General features: G+C 49.7%; 1 protein-coding gene and 1 long non-coding RNA gene across 12 annotated transcripts in view; one reads left to right on the top strand and one right to left on the bottom strand.

The window, feature by feature from the left end:
• SULF2 (sulfatase 2) overlaps positions 1–15,209 on the top strand; it is a 124,958-nt gene that overhangs the window by 34,975 nt on the left and 74,774 nt on the right. For all 11 annotated transcript variants that reach the window (XM_069548762.1, XM_069548759.1, XM_069548765.1 and 8 more), the window contains exon 3: positions 13,722–13,961. In XM_069548762.1, coding sequence (XP_069404863.1) covers positions 13,722–13,961 — 240 coding nt within the window. The remainder of the gene's footprint in view (positions 1–13,721; positions 13,962–15,209) is intronic.
• Positions 3,938–14,037, bottom strand: LOC138417793 (uncharacterized). The gene is made up of 4 exons (XR_011248281.1): positions 13,705–14,037; positions 13,230–13,291; positions 4,879–5,012; positions 3,938–4,726 (listed from the first exon to the last, which is right to left on the bottom strand). It is a non-coding gene; the product is annotated as an uncharacterized lncRNA (long non-coding RNA).

The raw sequence follows: 15,209 nt of genomic DNA, 5'->3' as shown, positions 1-15,209 counted from the left end.
TTAGGAGATCACTTAAATTTTGGAAGCTAAGTGTATCAGGATTAGGTTTGGCTGCCTGTGAAAGAAAATATAAAATAACAGTGGCTTAAACAAGACAGAAATTTTGCTTCTTAATCACATAAAAATGTCTGGAAGTTGGCTGTTCAGGGCCAGCTGGGTGGCTTCAAGGATATAAGGGACCCAAGCTCCTTCTCTACTTTTGTATCCTATTCTTCTTATGGTGTGGCTTCCATCTTTAAGGTCACCTTCATGACTCAGAATAGCTGCTGGATCTCCAGCCATCACAGCCATATTCCAGATAGCAAGGAGGAGGAGGCAGAAGGGAAGAGAATGGACCTTTAAGTCAAGTCAGCTCCCTTTACTCACCCCAGACATCACCTACAACACAGACAGAACTTATTTAATTAGTCACATGATGTCAGCAAGAAATACAGGACACATTCAAACCTAGATTTTTCAGTGAGGGTTTAACTTTTTGCTAAGGGGTGAGCAAGTGTGGATAAATCACTAATGATAGGGTAGCACTCGAGGTTAGTTAGTAGCAGTGGGGTCATCTCTACTCCAAGACCAAGGAGGTTAGGGCTGCAAATGGTTACTGGAACCCTTAAGACATAGGTCCACTCAATGGGAGTTGTCACCCTCTGTTGACACCAAGGGAGTGAGATGGAGGAATCCAGACCCTCATCTTAGCGCTTCCTTTTGCTGATCTCCTGCCAGGGCCCCCCATCAGCCAAACTCAGCCAAAGCCAGACTATAAAGCCACTAGTGGGTCCAGCCCATCCAGGTCAGATCCCTGGGCTGGAGAACTAAGCAGAAGGTGGATCCAGAAGGTTAAAGGGAGGACCACTCCCACTGCAAGAGAGTCTAAGAAATGCAGTTTCCTAGCGGGGTGTGTTGAAGATTAAAATCAGGGCCTGTTAATAAGAAAGAAGGGGAAACAGATATTGGCGGACAACCTGGGGTCTCAGCCACACCAGAGATCAGGAGCGGGGGTCCCAGGGAGGGGCAGCAACTCCAGCGGTGGATGTGGTTATGTGATGGGCACCCTGAGAAGGAGATGTTCACTGGAAGCCTGGGGGAGAAACATCCCAGACCGGATGTTAAGCACTTCAAGGAGGGCAGCTGGACCTGGGGAGGGAGAGGGGAGAAGGATAGGGGTGAGGGCAGGGAAGAGATGAGGAAGGTCTGGATTTTATTCTCAGGCCAATGGACAGTGACTGAAATGTTCTGAGCAGGTCAAGCACGCGTGCTTCATGCTTTCAGTGGCTTTGGCTGCCGGTGGAGAAGTGGGGGGCAGGAGCAGAATCTGATAGACCAGTTGTCCCAGTGGGAGGTGATTGGGGGTGCTGCTGAAGGGAAGGGAGTAAACGAGCAGGTTTTGTTTTGAAGGTCAGCACGCCTTGTTGATGGAGTACAAGTGGGAGGGGAGGGAAGGAGAATCAAGGATGACTGAGGTTTTTGGCTGAGCTCTTGGGCAGATGGTGGTGCCGTTTACCGAGATAGGAGACTGGGGGAGGAGGGATGGGTTTTCAGACTTGGGACAGACGTCAGCTGCTTTGCCAACATCACCCACCAGGATGGTGGCTGGGTGACTGACTCTAGCCCACCCTGAAAAATGCGCAGAACACCTTGGAGAGGCTGCCTCATTGAGGCAATGGCCTCTGGCAGGGGCAGCAAGTTGGAAAATTATTAGCAAGAGGGATGTTTCTGGGTGGAGCTCCTCAGAGCGGAAATTGGCAGTCATTGCTGAGCACCATTGTTATACCCATGACCTGCCCTGCCCCAGGGCACCTCCCCTCCATTGAGAAAGCCTGAGCTGGAATTTTTTCCCAGAAGCTTCTGCTGGCTCTGGTTTGCAGATTTTTCTGCAAATACTGCATACTTTTTCTCATTTTTTTCAGTCTAGTGTTCATTAACGAAATTCCAATTCTGCCTCTTCAACATCTACTTTAACGGATTTTGGGGTTAAGAACCAGTTTTAAGCCTTGGATTTTTATCGATGAAATCAAGAATAATATTTAATTTTAATTTGTAATCTCCAAGGGTTAGGAATGGTTCCTCCTCTGCCACCACCATGAGGAAACCTCGTCTGAGAAGCAGGTCCCAGGAATCCAGGGGATTTTTCTGGATTGAATTGCAGGCACAGCAGTTGTTGCCAACTGACAGCAGTGAGAACTCTCCAACAGGAGGAGGGGGATCAAATGTAACTGCTCGGGAGGCAATGGGGTCCCTGGGCCGGAGGTGGCCTCTGATTGCTGCTGTCTGTTTCCCAGGCCTTCCCCTCGCCCCGCTGCTGGGGACAGAGCGCTTCTGGGGCCATCGATCTGATGGGGCCCAGCCTGATGTGGCCGTTCAGCAGGTGCTGCCACGAGCTGGCAGCTCACAATCTGAGCCAGTGACATTGTGGGGATTCCAGGGACACTCAAGGGCCAGCTGAGGGCCAGTCCAGGGCTGTCGCTTAAATTCCAGCCTGGCAGGTGGCCACCAGCGGCTGGAGGCTGGTACAGGACGCACGTGCTTCCCCACCTGTGGCCTGAGCTCACAGCCCCCCAGCCCCTGCCTGTCCAGGGCAAGGCTCAGTTCCAGCTTTTACCCAAACCCACTACCCTCTATGCCCCCTTGAAGCCTGCTTTTTGTGGGTCTCCAGGCCACAGTGTTGCTTTGCAAGTTTACTTAGCTGATCATTTCAGCTGGAATAGAACCAGCTAACGGTTGCAAGGGCTTCCCTTGAGGGTCAGATGGTAAAGAATCCACCTGCGATGTGGGAGACCCAGGTTCGATCCCCTGTTGGGAAGATCCCCTGGAGAAGGGCAAACCCAGTGCAGCAGGGCCAGGCCAGTACTGCGGGTGAGGGGAGTGGGCCTGGTGGGGGCCATGCAGACTGGAGAGGGGGCCCTTCTAAAACCAGCCTTGGCTACTCAGATCCACCCACCTGCGTGCCCATCAAGGCCACATCTGTGTATTTTCATGCTAAGCCTAAAATCCGGATTGATGTGAAATCTCCCGAATAAAACTTAAAAGTTAGCAATTAATTCACATTTTTAACCACTTCCAAGCAGACCTAAATCCAACACTCAGTCAAGAGCCTGTTCTGCTGCTGCTGAGTCGCTTCAGTCGTGTTCGACTCTGGGTGACCCCCTAGGCGGCAGCCCACCAGGCTCCGCCGTCCCTGGGATCCTCCAGGCAAGAACACTGGAGCGGGTTGCCGTTTCCTTCTCCAGTTCAGGAAAGTGAAAGTGAAGTCGCTCAGTCGTGTCCGACTCTCAGTGACCCCATGGACTGCAGTCTACAGGAGGCGCTCAATTTGTGACCTCTGTGTTACACTATATATAGTTGGGAGCTACTGTAATTTACATTTTTAAAAGCTAACATGTTTTGAGCCTTTTGTTTATGCCAGGCATTGAACTAAAGGCTTTGCATATATTTATCTCAATTAAAATTCTACAATAGTCTAGGTAAGAAATAGCAATGGTTAAACATTGATTTAAGTCAGGACCCTGGGTTGGCTAACCATGTCCCAACTCCCACAACTTTCCCAAGGAGGGTCTGACATCACAGACTGTGTTTACCTCTCATTTTAAGAAAACAAAGATCAGAAAGCGTATCTCTTAGTTATCCATCAAAACCGACACCTCCTCTATTATGCCACCCAGATTGGGGGCTCCAGAATTTTGTCTTGGGGAGGGGCATGTAGGGTGTGTCTCCTCTCAGCTGAGGTAGACTTCTAGGACAGAAAATAGACGTGAGCCACCTAAGTCCCAGGAACGGCCAAAATCGGGGCATGTTTTGAATCTTGAGAGCCCCCAGCACCTGCTGAGTCCCCAGAGATGGTGGTTGCCCTGACCCAGACCTCTAGAGTGCACATTAAATCAGCGTTTCCCCACATGCCTTTCTATGTATGACATAGGTCATGCGCAAAATCATCTGATGTGACAGGTTGACAAACATTGATTTTTACTACTTACAAACCTCTTTTGATATGCTTCCAAAAAAAAAAAAATCTAAGTAGCACATCAAATCCAGAATTTTACATTGTCACTTGGGTTGAAAACAAAATTTTTAAAGTCACATTAAAGAAAAATTTCAAATCAAATAAATAATAGCCCTGGTGGTACACTGAGAGCCCCCCAACCCCCCTGAAAAAAAAAAAGCAGTGAGAAAGGGAGCGGGCAGATGAGGGTGTGGGGGATACACTGTGCTTCTGGCAGGTGCATGGTTTGGGCACCAAAATTTAAGTCACCAGGGTGGGGAGGGGGCCTGCCCAGTCCACCGGAGTCACCGAGAAAGGTGTCAGCACCCTGGCAAGGGAGGAAGGTGTGATCACGGAAAGAAGCCGGCTGTGTTTTTGTCTGCGTGTCCGCAGGTGTGTGTTGGACGACAGGAGTTTTGGTTGGCTGGCCTTTTTATTTCTGTGTGGCCTGGTCTTCCAGCCCCTTCCCTCCCCCTCGGAGCTGTCCATCTGCATGAGGGCTGTGCCGGGCAAGGAGATGAGATCATATGCTTTCCCGTTCCAGATGTGGGTTTATCGGGCCCCGTCACTGTGGCTGTTCTCATCAAGCAGGCTACGGTCCCCGAGGGGTGGCTTAACATGTCGCGCTGCTTACGCCCAGATGCGCTGTCATTTAGGGCATCGTTAGATTGTGCTCTAATAGCAGATTGACACAGCTTCCCTGCAGCCAGCTTATTTGGGCTGGGGCGGGCGCCCCGAGCAGACACGTGCAGGCAACTGTTGGAAAGAGTAGACCATCGCTCATGTGACTTGAGGGGCACGTGGCGACCCTGGTTTGGAGCCCATTACAAATAAGAAACAGTCCCGGAGGCTGTTTGCCTTTTGCCAAGGCAGCATCCAGGGCGGCTGACTGCAGGCGAATTACTCACCGGGTGGCAGACCCCTGCTTTCCAGGAGTGTCTGAGAGGTCGGGTGGGCGGCCAGCTTCGTCCTTTCCACAGTCTCTAGAGCCCGAGCAAGGCCAAGTCCTCGTTACCGGGCGCGTCCTTCTTTGCCTCGTGGTCTGGGAAGAGCAGGCAAAGGCTTGATTCTGCCTGGACTACCCTAGATTCATGCCTTCAAGAAATATTTATTGAACACCTACTATGTGCTGGGCACTGCCCTAGACCTCAGGGCATAGTCAGTGGTCCCAGCTCTCGTGACGCTGACATCTAGGGCTACAGAGAGGGTGACCAGCAAGATGAAGATGTAAATATGCCAGAGTAGTGAGTTGACCAAAAAGTTCATTCGGGTTTGCCAGCCGATGCTATGGGAAAACCCGAACAAATTTTTTGACCAACCTGAGATATAGTGTGTTAGATCAACACGTGCAGAGTTGAAAACGTAAAACGTAAAAAGGAAGAGGATATGAAATACAGGCAACAAGGGAGTAAAATTGTGGATGTGGTCAGCAGGGCAGGCCTCACGGGAAAAGAGAACTTTTTTTTAATTGAAGTATAGTCGTTGTACAATATTATAAGTTACAGGCATAGTGTGTCGTGATTCACAATTTTTAAAGGTCATGCTCCGTTTATACTCATTATAAAATATTGGCTGTGTTCCCAGTGCCGTGCAGTACATCCTTGCAGTTTATCTTATGCCTAATAGTTTGTACCTCTTAATCCCCTACCTGTACATCACCCCTCCCCCCAGGAAGAGAACTTTTGAGTAAAAACAAGGAGGGGTGAGGACCCAGGCCCTGGGATTGCTGGGGAAAGGCATCCCCAGCAGGAAGAACAGCCTGGGCAAAGGCTCTGGGGTGGGAGCAAGTTGCCAAGCGTGAGGAGAGGCAAGGACCACAGGGGGTGGGGAAGAATGGGGAGCCTAGGCCCGCAGGGGCTGCACTCAACCTCACAGACTTTGTTCTCTGGGTGAGTAGGAGCCACGGATGATGCTGAGATGAGCCACCGCAGCTACTCCTTTGGAAATAAATGGCGAGAGTCCACGTAGGAAGCAGTGGACCTAATTCAGAGGAAAGAGAATGACTGCCTGCTCAGGGAGGAGGCGACAAGACTCTTGACTGTGGGTGTCCTTTAAGAAAGGGCAGCAGGCTCTGCTGATGGGCTGGGTGTGGAAACAGAAAGATGGGACCAGAGAGAAGCCATGATTATTGCCTGAGTAACTGAAGGATGTGAGAGTTGGTCCATAAAGAAAGCTGAGCCCTGAAGAATTGATGTTTTTGAACTGTGGTGTGGGAGAAGACTCTTGAGAGTCCCTTGGACTGCAAGGAGATCCAGCCAGTCCATCCTAAAGGAAATCAGCCCTGAATAGTCATTGGAAGGACTGTTGTTGAAGCTCCAATGCTTTGGCCACCTGACACAAAAAGCAGACTCATTGGAAAAGGCCCCAATACTGGGAAGGACAGAAGACAGGAGGAGAAGGGGCAACAGAGGATGAGATGGTTGGATAGCATCACCGACTCAATGGACGTGAGTTTGAGCAAACTCTGGAAGATAATGGAGGACAGAGGAGCCTGGTGTGCAGGAGTCTATGGGGTTGCAAAGAGCCAGACATGACTTAGCGATGGAGCAACAACAGACTAGGGGAGAGGGGAGGACCTCAGGACACCCAAGGTGTCTCTTAGCAATAACGTCACTGGGCAGAAACTGTGGGTTGTGCCAAACGCCAGCCATTCCCCGACCCTTCCACGATTTTCACTGTGTCCGTGGGCCACTTATATTGCTATTTTTTGAAATGGCCGTCATTATTTTTTGAGAACAGGATTCTACTACCCTAAATGAGAAGCTAGCATCACTTGCCTTAAGTAGAAGGAAAGTTAAACCATGCAGTCAAGTTTAAGCTAATACGGCTGCCCACCCGGAGCTCCAAGGGATTGGCCTCATCTGTTCCCTTTGAAATAGGAAGCGTGTGAGTGTTAAGGACATGACCACATCCCTGCACCCACCCGAGACTTTCTCCTGGAGAAGGAGCGAATGGCAATCAGTTTCCCACACTGGGGTCCCTGGCACTTGGTGACGTGACCGACCCCGAACCACTGTCCCTGCTGGTGCGTCAGCTAAAGTCACGTCCAGGATGACATGGGGACCCAAACGACAGTCCCGGGGATGATTCTGAGCCTCACTGAAGCTGAGAGTTACCAAGCATGTAGGGACCTCCGCGCCCCTCCTGGGTTATCAGCACCCCTGAGTGGTGTCCACTGGATGCTTCCTGGACGTGACAAGAAACCCCCACCTCCGCCGGCAAACACACTGGCCTCAAGTCCTCCCGTCACACTTCCCTGGCCCTGCAGTTCTCACCGGGCACCTAACTCCCCGCTCCTGGCTCCCTCTTCCGTTCAGTGGTTTGCGGGGAGGATTAAGTAACACGGTGCAAGCCGTGTGCCCAGCACAGTGCGTAAAGCAGAGTCCGCTGACGACAGCCACCACGTTAATTGTGATTGTTACGGACGTGCAGCACCACCCTCTACCCTAGGGCCGAGTTAGAGCTGTCTCAACAATTAGGTTATATTAGGAGCTGCCAAACCAGGGCCTTCAGGGACCGGCAAGTAACGTGACGGCGCAGAGCTGGTGTCAGACTCTAGAAGGTGCTGGGGAGTATGGCAGGCTCAGAGCACATTGTCTGTTAGCTGCTAGTTGAAGTCAGATTTCTTTTTAAATCCACTACCCACAACACATGCACACGAATCATGAACATAGACCCCCTTGGGCTCCTGAGTTATATGGAAACACAGAAAGTGAGATATATTTTTGTGTTAATTTAGCAGATGTTTGTTGAACGGTCACTTTGTGCCAGGCACTGTTCTGGGCTTGGGAAGACGACAGTAAAGAGAATAAGCCTAGATCCCTGCTCCCTTGGAGCTGTTCCAGTGTGGAGCAATGGGCAGCACGCAAATAAGTGAACTGTCCAAGGGTGGTAAGTGTTGGGGGGCAGGTGAGGCAGGGAGGGGCGGTGGGGGGTGCTGGAAGGAGGGGCAGCAGTTTCAGTGTGGAGCCAAGGATGGCCTCTCAGATATGGGAGGTTTGATGCATAACCTGGAGGAGGCTAGACGGATGCACCCCAAGGCTGGTGAGGACCCTGATCCTGAGGCCTGCTCCCTCTGAAGGTTCCAGCAAGTTTGCACCAGCTGGTGGAGGGGAGCTTCGGAAAGCCCACCACCTCCATCCCCTCCAGAGGGCGACTTCACACCTGGTGTCAGTCGCTCAGTCACGTCTGACTCTGTGATCCCATGGACTGCAGCACTGCAGCCTCCCCTGTCCTTCACTGTCTCCCGGAGTTTGCTCAGATTCGTGTCCACTGAGTCAGTGATGCTATCACACCTGGTAGAAACCCTCTAATTGCCACCAGTTACAGATGGGACCCACTGGGACTTCTCAGGAGGACAGGTGACCTTGGCAACAGATGCTCACATAGCTCCAGGGCCTGATGATTCTTGGTCAGACACAAAGCCAGTTCTTTGCCCACCAGGGTGACCTTAGCCAAGAGGCTCAGGAAACACACCTAGTTCCAGGCGGGCATCTCTTATAAAACTGCTTCAGCGCTGGGCTCAAGAGGGCAGGCTCTGCTCTTTCCCCTTCAGTTGTTCAGTGAGATACTACAGGGCATCAATTATATGTCCCTGAGGGCAGTGGGTGGACAGCACCCTGGATCACTGAGAACTCTCAGTCCAAAAGCAGAGGCTGATTACAAATAAGGGCACTTGTAAAGGAGGCCATTTCAGGAGGAAAATGCTAAGAAGAAACGTACACGGGTGTGATAGCAAGTAAGCAGGGAGCTCCTCCAGATGGGGTACTCAGCCAGGACTTGTGGAGGAGGTGACCGCTGAGATCTGAATAATCAGACCAGCCAGCAACGTCTCAGAGGCAGTCCCCAGCAGAAGGGAGAAAGCAAGTACAAAGATCCTGGGGCAGGGGTGAGCCTGGAGCCCCTGAGAAACAAAGAGGAAGCTCACGTAGCCAAGCGAGCAAGGGACAGGGAAGTTCAGTTCAGTTCAGGCGCTCAGTTGTCCGACTCTTTGCGACCCCATGGACTGCAGCACGCCAGGCCTCCCTGTCCATCACCAACTCCCAAAGCTTGCTCAAACTCATCATATCCATTGAGTCAGTGATGCCATCTAACCATCTCATCCTCTGTTGTCCCCCTCTCCTCCCGCCTTCAATCTTTCCCAGCATCAGGGTCTTTTCCAATGAGTCAGTTCTTTGCATCAGGTGGCCAAAGTATTTGAGTTTCAGTTTCAGCAACAGTCCTTCCAATGAACATTCAGGACGGATTTCCTTTAGGATGGACTGGTTGGATTTCCTTGCAGTCCAAGAGTCTTCTCCAACACCACAGCTCAAAAGCTTCAGGTCTTCAGCGCTCAGCTTTCTTTATAGTCCAACTCACATCCATACATGACCACTGGAAAAACCGTAGCTTTGACTAGACGGACCTTTGCTGGCAAAGTAATGTCTCTGCTTTTTAATATGCTGTCTAGGTTGGTCATAACTTTTCTTCCAAGGAGCAAGTGTCTTTTAATTTCATGGCTGCAGTCACCATCTGCAGTCATTTTAGAGTCCAAGAAAATCAAGTCTGTCACTGTTTCCATTGTTTCTCCATCTGTTTTCCATGAAGTGATGAGACCAAATGCCATGATCTTAGTTTTTTAAATGTTGAGTTTTAAGCCAACTTTTTAACTCTCCTCTTTCACTTTCATTAAGAGGCTCTTTAGTTCTTCTTCACTTTCTGCCATAAGGGTAGTGTCATCTGCATATCTGAGGTGATTGATATTAAGCGTTTCTCATGATGTGCTCTGCATATAAGTTAAATAAGCAGGGTGACAATTTACAGCCTTGACGTACTCCTTTTCCTATTTGGAACCAGTCTGTTGTTCCATGTCCAGATCTAACTGTTGCTTCCTGACCTGCATACAGGTTTCTCAAGAGGCAGGTCAGGTGGTCTGGTATTCCCATCTCTTTCAGAATTTTCCACAGTTTATTGTGATCCACACAGTCAAAGGCTTTGGCATAGTCAATAAAGCAGAAATAGATGTTTTTCTGGAACTCTCTTGCTTTTTTGATGATCCAGCGGATGTTGGCAATTTGATCTCTGGTTCCCCTGCCTTTACTAAATCCAGCTTGAACATCTGGAACTTCACGGTTCACATACTATTGAAGCCTGATTTGAAGAATTTTGAGCATTACTTTGCTACCGTATGAGATGAGGGCAATTGTGCGGTAGTTTGAGCATTCTTTGGCATTGCCTTTCTTTGGCATTGGAATGAAAACTGACCTTTTCCAGTCCTGTGGCCAAGGCTGAGTTTTCCAAATTTGCTGGCATATTGAGTGCAGCACTTTCACAGCATCATCTTTTAGGATTCGAAATAGCTCAACTGGAATTCCATCACCTCTACTAGCTTTGTTCGTAGTGATGCTTCCTAAGGCCCATCTGACCGCATTCCAGGATGTCTGGCTCTAGTTGAGTGATCACACCATTGTAGTTATCTAGGTCATTAAGATCTTTTTGTATAGTTCTTCTGTGTATTCTTGCCACCTCTTCTTAATATCTTCTGCTTCGGTTTGGTCCATACCATTTCTGTCCATTATTGTGCCCATCTTTGCATGAAATGTTCCCTTGATATCTAAGTTTCTTGAAGAGATCTCTCGTCTTTCCCATTCTGTTGTTTTCCTCTATTTCTTTGCATTGATCGCTGAGGAAGGCTTTCTTATCTCTCCTTGCTATTCTTTGGAACTCTGCATTCAAATGGGTATATCTTTTCTCCTTTGCCTTTAGCTTCTCTTCTTTTCTCAGCTATTTGTAAGACCTCCTCAGACAACCATTTAGAGTTTTTGCATTTCTTTTTCTTGGGGATAGTGTTGATCACTGCCTCCTGTACAATGTCATGAACCTTTGTTCATAATTCTTTGGGCACCCTCTATCAGATCTAATCCCTTGAATCTATTTCTCACTTCCACTGTATAATCGTAAGGGATTTGATTTAGGTCATACCTGAATGGTCTAGTGGTTTTCTCTACTTTCTTCAGTTTAAGTCTGAATTTGGCAATAAGGAGTTCATGGTCTGAGCCACAGTCAGCTCCTGGTCTTGTTTTTGCTGACTGTATAGAGCTTTTTCATCTCTGGCTGCAAAGAATATAGTGAATCTGATTTCGGTATTGACCATCTGGTGATGTCCATGTGTAGAGTCTTCTCTTGTGTTGTTGGAAGAGGGTGATTGCTATCACCAGTGCATTCTCTTTGCAAAACTCTGTTAGCCTTTGCCCTGCTTCATTCTGTACTCCAAGGCCAAATTTGCCTGTTACTCTGGGTGTCTCTTGACTTCCTACTTTTGGAAGTCAGTGGCAAGGATACACAGAAGAAGAGGTGGCAAGAATATACAGAAGAATAGATGAGGTCAAAGAAACGTGGAGGTGGGTTGGCAGGAAACGCTGATCTAGAAGGGTCTTCAGTTCAGTTCAGTTGCTCAGTTGTGTCTGACTCTTTGCGACCCCATGAATCGCAGCACACCAGGCCTCCCTGTCCATCACCAACTCCCGAGTTCACTCAGACTCACGTCCATCGAGTCAGTGATGCCATCCAGCCATCTCATCCTCTGTCGTCCCCTTCTCCTCCTGCCCCCAATCCCTCCCAGCATCAGAGTCTTTTCCAATGAGTCAACTCTTCACATGAGGTGGCCAAAGTACTGGAGTTTCAGCTTTAGCATCATTCCTTCCAAAGAAATCCCAGGGCTGATCTCCTTCAGAATGGACTGGTTGGATCTCCTTGCAGTCCAAGGGACTCTCAAGAGTCTTAGACCCCCAGTAAAGAACTGGCATTTTCTTCTGTGAGTGAAGGGAAGCTGCTGGATGATTTGAAGCAGTGAACAGACATGATCTGTGTTTTCCCTGGGAAAGCTTGAGCTGTCTCCTTACCTGTTTGGGTAGAGGAGCCACGTAAATCCTCCTTTTCCCTCTTAGGGGACAGAGTGCCAAGGCGGGTCTGATGTGCTCTTCTCAAGTCTCTGGGGGTTGTGGCCCCATCAAGACCCTCAGACCCCGGGTGGACCCTGGATTGGCTTCCTGCTGCTGTCCTAACAAACTGCACAAACTGGGTGGCTTAAAACAACAGAAATTTACTGCCTCATCGCTGTGGAGACAGAAGTCGGCAGTCACAGTGTCAGCAGGGCTGTGATCCCTCCAGAGGCTCTAGGGGTGAATCCTTCTCTGCTCACCCAGCTCCTGGAGGCCCGAGGAGTTGCTTGGAGGGATATCCATGCCTCCTTCCCATCTCTCCTCCATCTTCACATGGCCTTCCCCTCCATGTCTGTGTGCCTTCTTCCTTCTGTCTCTTGGAAGGACACTTGTCCTTGGATTTAGGTCCCACATCCTAACCAATCTCAGCTCAATATGTTTTAGTACCACTGCAGAGACCCTTTGTCTAAATTAGGTCCCATTCACAGGAGCCTGGACATAGGACAGGAACATATATATTGAGGGGGGGGGGGCATCATTCAACCCACCATAGACCTTAAGTACTACAAGGAAAAGAAAAAAACTGAGGATAGCCTTAGAAGGAAGAGAAAAAGGATTTCCATGAAACCGCCTATGTGTCTGGATGCCAGCTGGGTTCTGCGATTACACATCCATTCTTCTGCACACGTGTGTTGAGTGCCCACTGTGTGTTACACGCTATGGGGCACTGAACGAGGCGCAGTCTGCACGCCTGGAGCCCTCGGTAGAGTGGACAGTGTGCGGGCACTGGCGCACAGTAGGGTTTTCACACAAACTCCTTTCCGTCCTGCACCTTACTCTGCTCACAGCTTCACTGAGAAACAAGAACAGGTCTGAGTGGGATCACCATTCCTAGTGGTTTATTGTACCTCATGTGTCGTAAGAGCCCAAGGGAGTCAGAAGCCACAGCGATCCCAGGGAGGGGTGGCTGCAGTGATGAGTGAGATGTGCAGGGAGGTGGGGAGTGGGTTCCAAGCTGGAAGGACAAGGTGGACAAAGGCAGCCACCACGGGTCGTGACTGACACAGAGCGTTTCAGCAGAGACGAGATGTATTTAGAGAGAAGGCGGGCGGGGGTTGCCAGGTTGGCATGATCAGATTTCATTAAGAGGGAACAGTTCTTGGGAAAGTTCCAAATGAAACAAGGTATAATCTTCTCTCTGTTTACACAGTGGTTGCTTTCCAAAAAAAAAAAAAAAAATCAGTGTATATTAATACCCTGCAAAAAAAAGATGTTCTGTTCATATGCAAGACAAAGTTCTTTACTAGGCTCAGATAACTTATGAACAGGTTTTTACCTACCTGCCCCTGTGAATGCCAGTGGAACCAGGAGCTGGCAGAGTACTTCCTCATTGCACTGTGGTCTGAAAGTGAAAAAAAAAGTGAAAGTGAAGTTGCTCAGTCCTATCCCCCTCTTTGCGACCCCATGGATTTTAGCCTAAGAGGCAGGCTCCTCCATCCATGAAATTCTCCAGGCAAGAGTTCCAGAGTGGGTTGCCATTTCCTTCTCCAGGGGGCCTTCCTGACCAAGGGATCAAACCCGGGTCTCCCACATTGTAGGCAGATGCTTTACCGTCTGAGCCACCAGGGAAGTGTTGTGGGCGGCTGCCCACAAATGCCAAGAGTGCCCCCCAGCCTGCCCCTGGAGATTTCCAAAATGCATTCCCCTCCTAGGGGTGTGGGTGCCGCCCTGCTCAGGGCCTCTCAGTGCCCGTCTCTAATTGTTCGGTGCCAGAGTGGGGCGCGCTCGCTGGAGATCGGCCGGCCCGCGTCTCACCTCCTCTCTGGTTGCAGGTTCCATGCAGGTGATGAACAAGACGCGGCGCATCATGGAGCAGGGCGGGGCGCACTTCATCAACGCCTTCGTGACCACACCCATGTGCTGCCCCTCGCGCTCCTCCATCCTCACCGGGAAATACGTGCACAACCACAACACCTACACCAACAATGAAAACTGCTCCTCGCCCTCCTGGCAGGCACAGCATGAGAGCCGCACCTTTGCCGTGTATCTCAACAGCACGGGCTACCGGACAGGTGAGCCAGGCTGCCGCGGGTGGGCGCATGCGCAGACGGAACCACCGACGAGGCACCCAGAGCCCTGCCTCGGATCGCTGCCTTTTCCGCTGTGGTCCCTGTGCTGCGGGGAGGGGGAGGTCCCAACAACTTTAATTTAAAAGCTACACCTTGCCTTCTAAATGCGTTAGAAAAATAGATTTATTTGCTTATAAAGGGGCTTGAAAGTGACCTTTTCAATGGAATTTGATGTGTTTTTTTTTTTTTAAGTGAGCCCCTTTAAAATTTGAAATACAGTAGAGAGGCCATGAAGTACCCGGGCGGGAGCGTGAGTTCTCTGTAAATTGCGTCATTTAAGCCGCTGGGGACTACTTCCTTGAGTTAAGGCCATCAGCATGAAACAAGCTTCCAGAACACTGGGGTGAGGCCAAGGGGATTAAAATTGGCGTGGAGGATGGAGAGCCCGGTGCGCAAGGACTGGCTACTCTGCACATGACTGCGCGCTGTTCGTCTACACTTGACTGTGCACTGCCCAGGGTGCTCCATCTCCTCTGCCAGTGGGTGCCCACAGTGTTGCATCCTAGGTGGAGACTGAGACTTCTGTCTCTTTATCTTGCAGGAGGTACTTTGGTGGGTTCTGGAGACTCACCTGCCCGGCTGGTTGCCTAAGGCAAAGGCACAGTTACAGTCGCTTACCTCCAGCAACATTGCAAAATCCTCCAAACTCGATTTAATTTGCTTTAATTTAGAAAAATAAACAAACACTCCCCACCTAGAGTAAGGCGCCACGGCAGTTGTGAAATCAGATATTGTGACTCCGGTGTCGTAACCCCAGGAAGTTGTGCTCAAGCTACAAGGGACTTGTTTGGGCGGGAGTGACAGAGAGGAACGGATATCTCCATTTTGTTCATTCATACGTCCACTGAAGACACTTAGATTGTTTCTGTCTCTTGGTTGCTGTAAATAATGTTGCAATGAACATGGGATGCAGGTAGCTTTCAGATTTGTGTTTTCCTTTTGTCTGAATAGATACTCAAGAGGTGGAATTGCTGGATGATGTGGTAGCTTTATTTTTAGTTTTTGAGGAGCTTCCAAACTGTTTTCCATAATACCCATACCAATTTACATTCCCACAATGAACATGGGTTCCCTTTCCTCCAAATCCTCTCCGACACTTAGTATTCTTTGCCTTTTTGATAACTGGTATTCTAACAGGGAGCATTCCCAGGTGGCGCTAGTGGTAAAGAACCCACCTGCCAATGCAGGGGA

Source organism: Ovis canadensis, chromosome 13 (genome assembly GCF_042477335.2).
Source record: "Ovis canadensis isolate MfBH-ARS-UI-01 breed Bighorn chromosome 13, ARS-UI_OviCan_v2, whole genome shotgun sequence".
NCBI lineage: Eukaryota > Metazoa > Chordata > Mammalia > Artiodactyla > Bovidae > Ovis > Ovis canadensis.
This window is presented reverse-complemented; position numbering and strand designations above follow the sequence as displayed.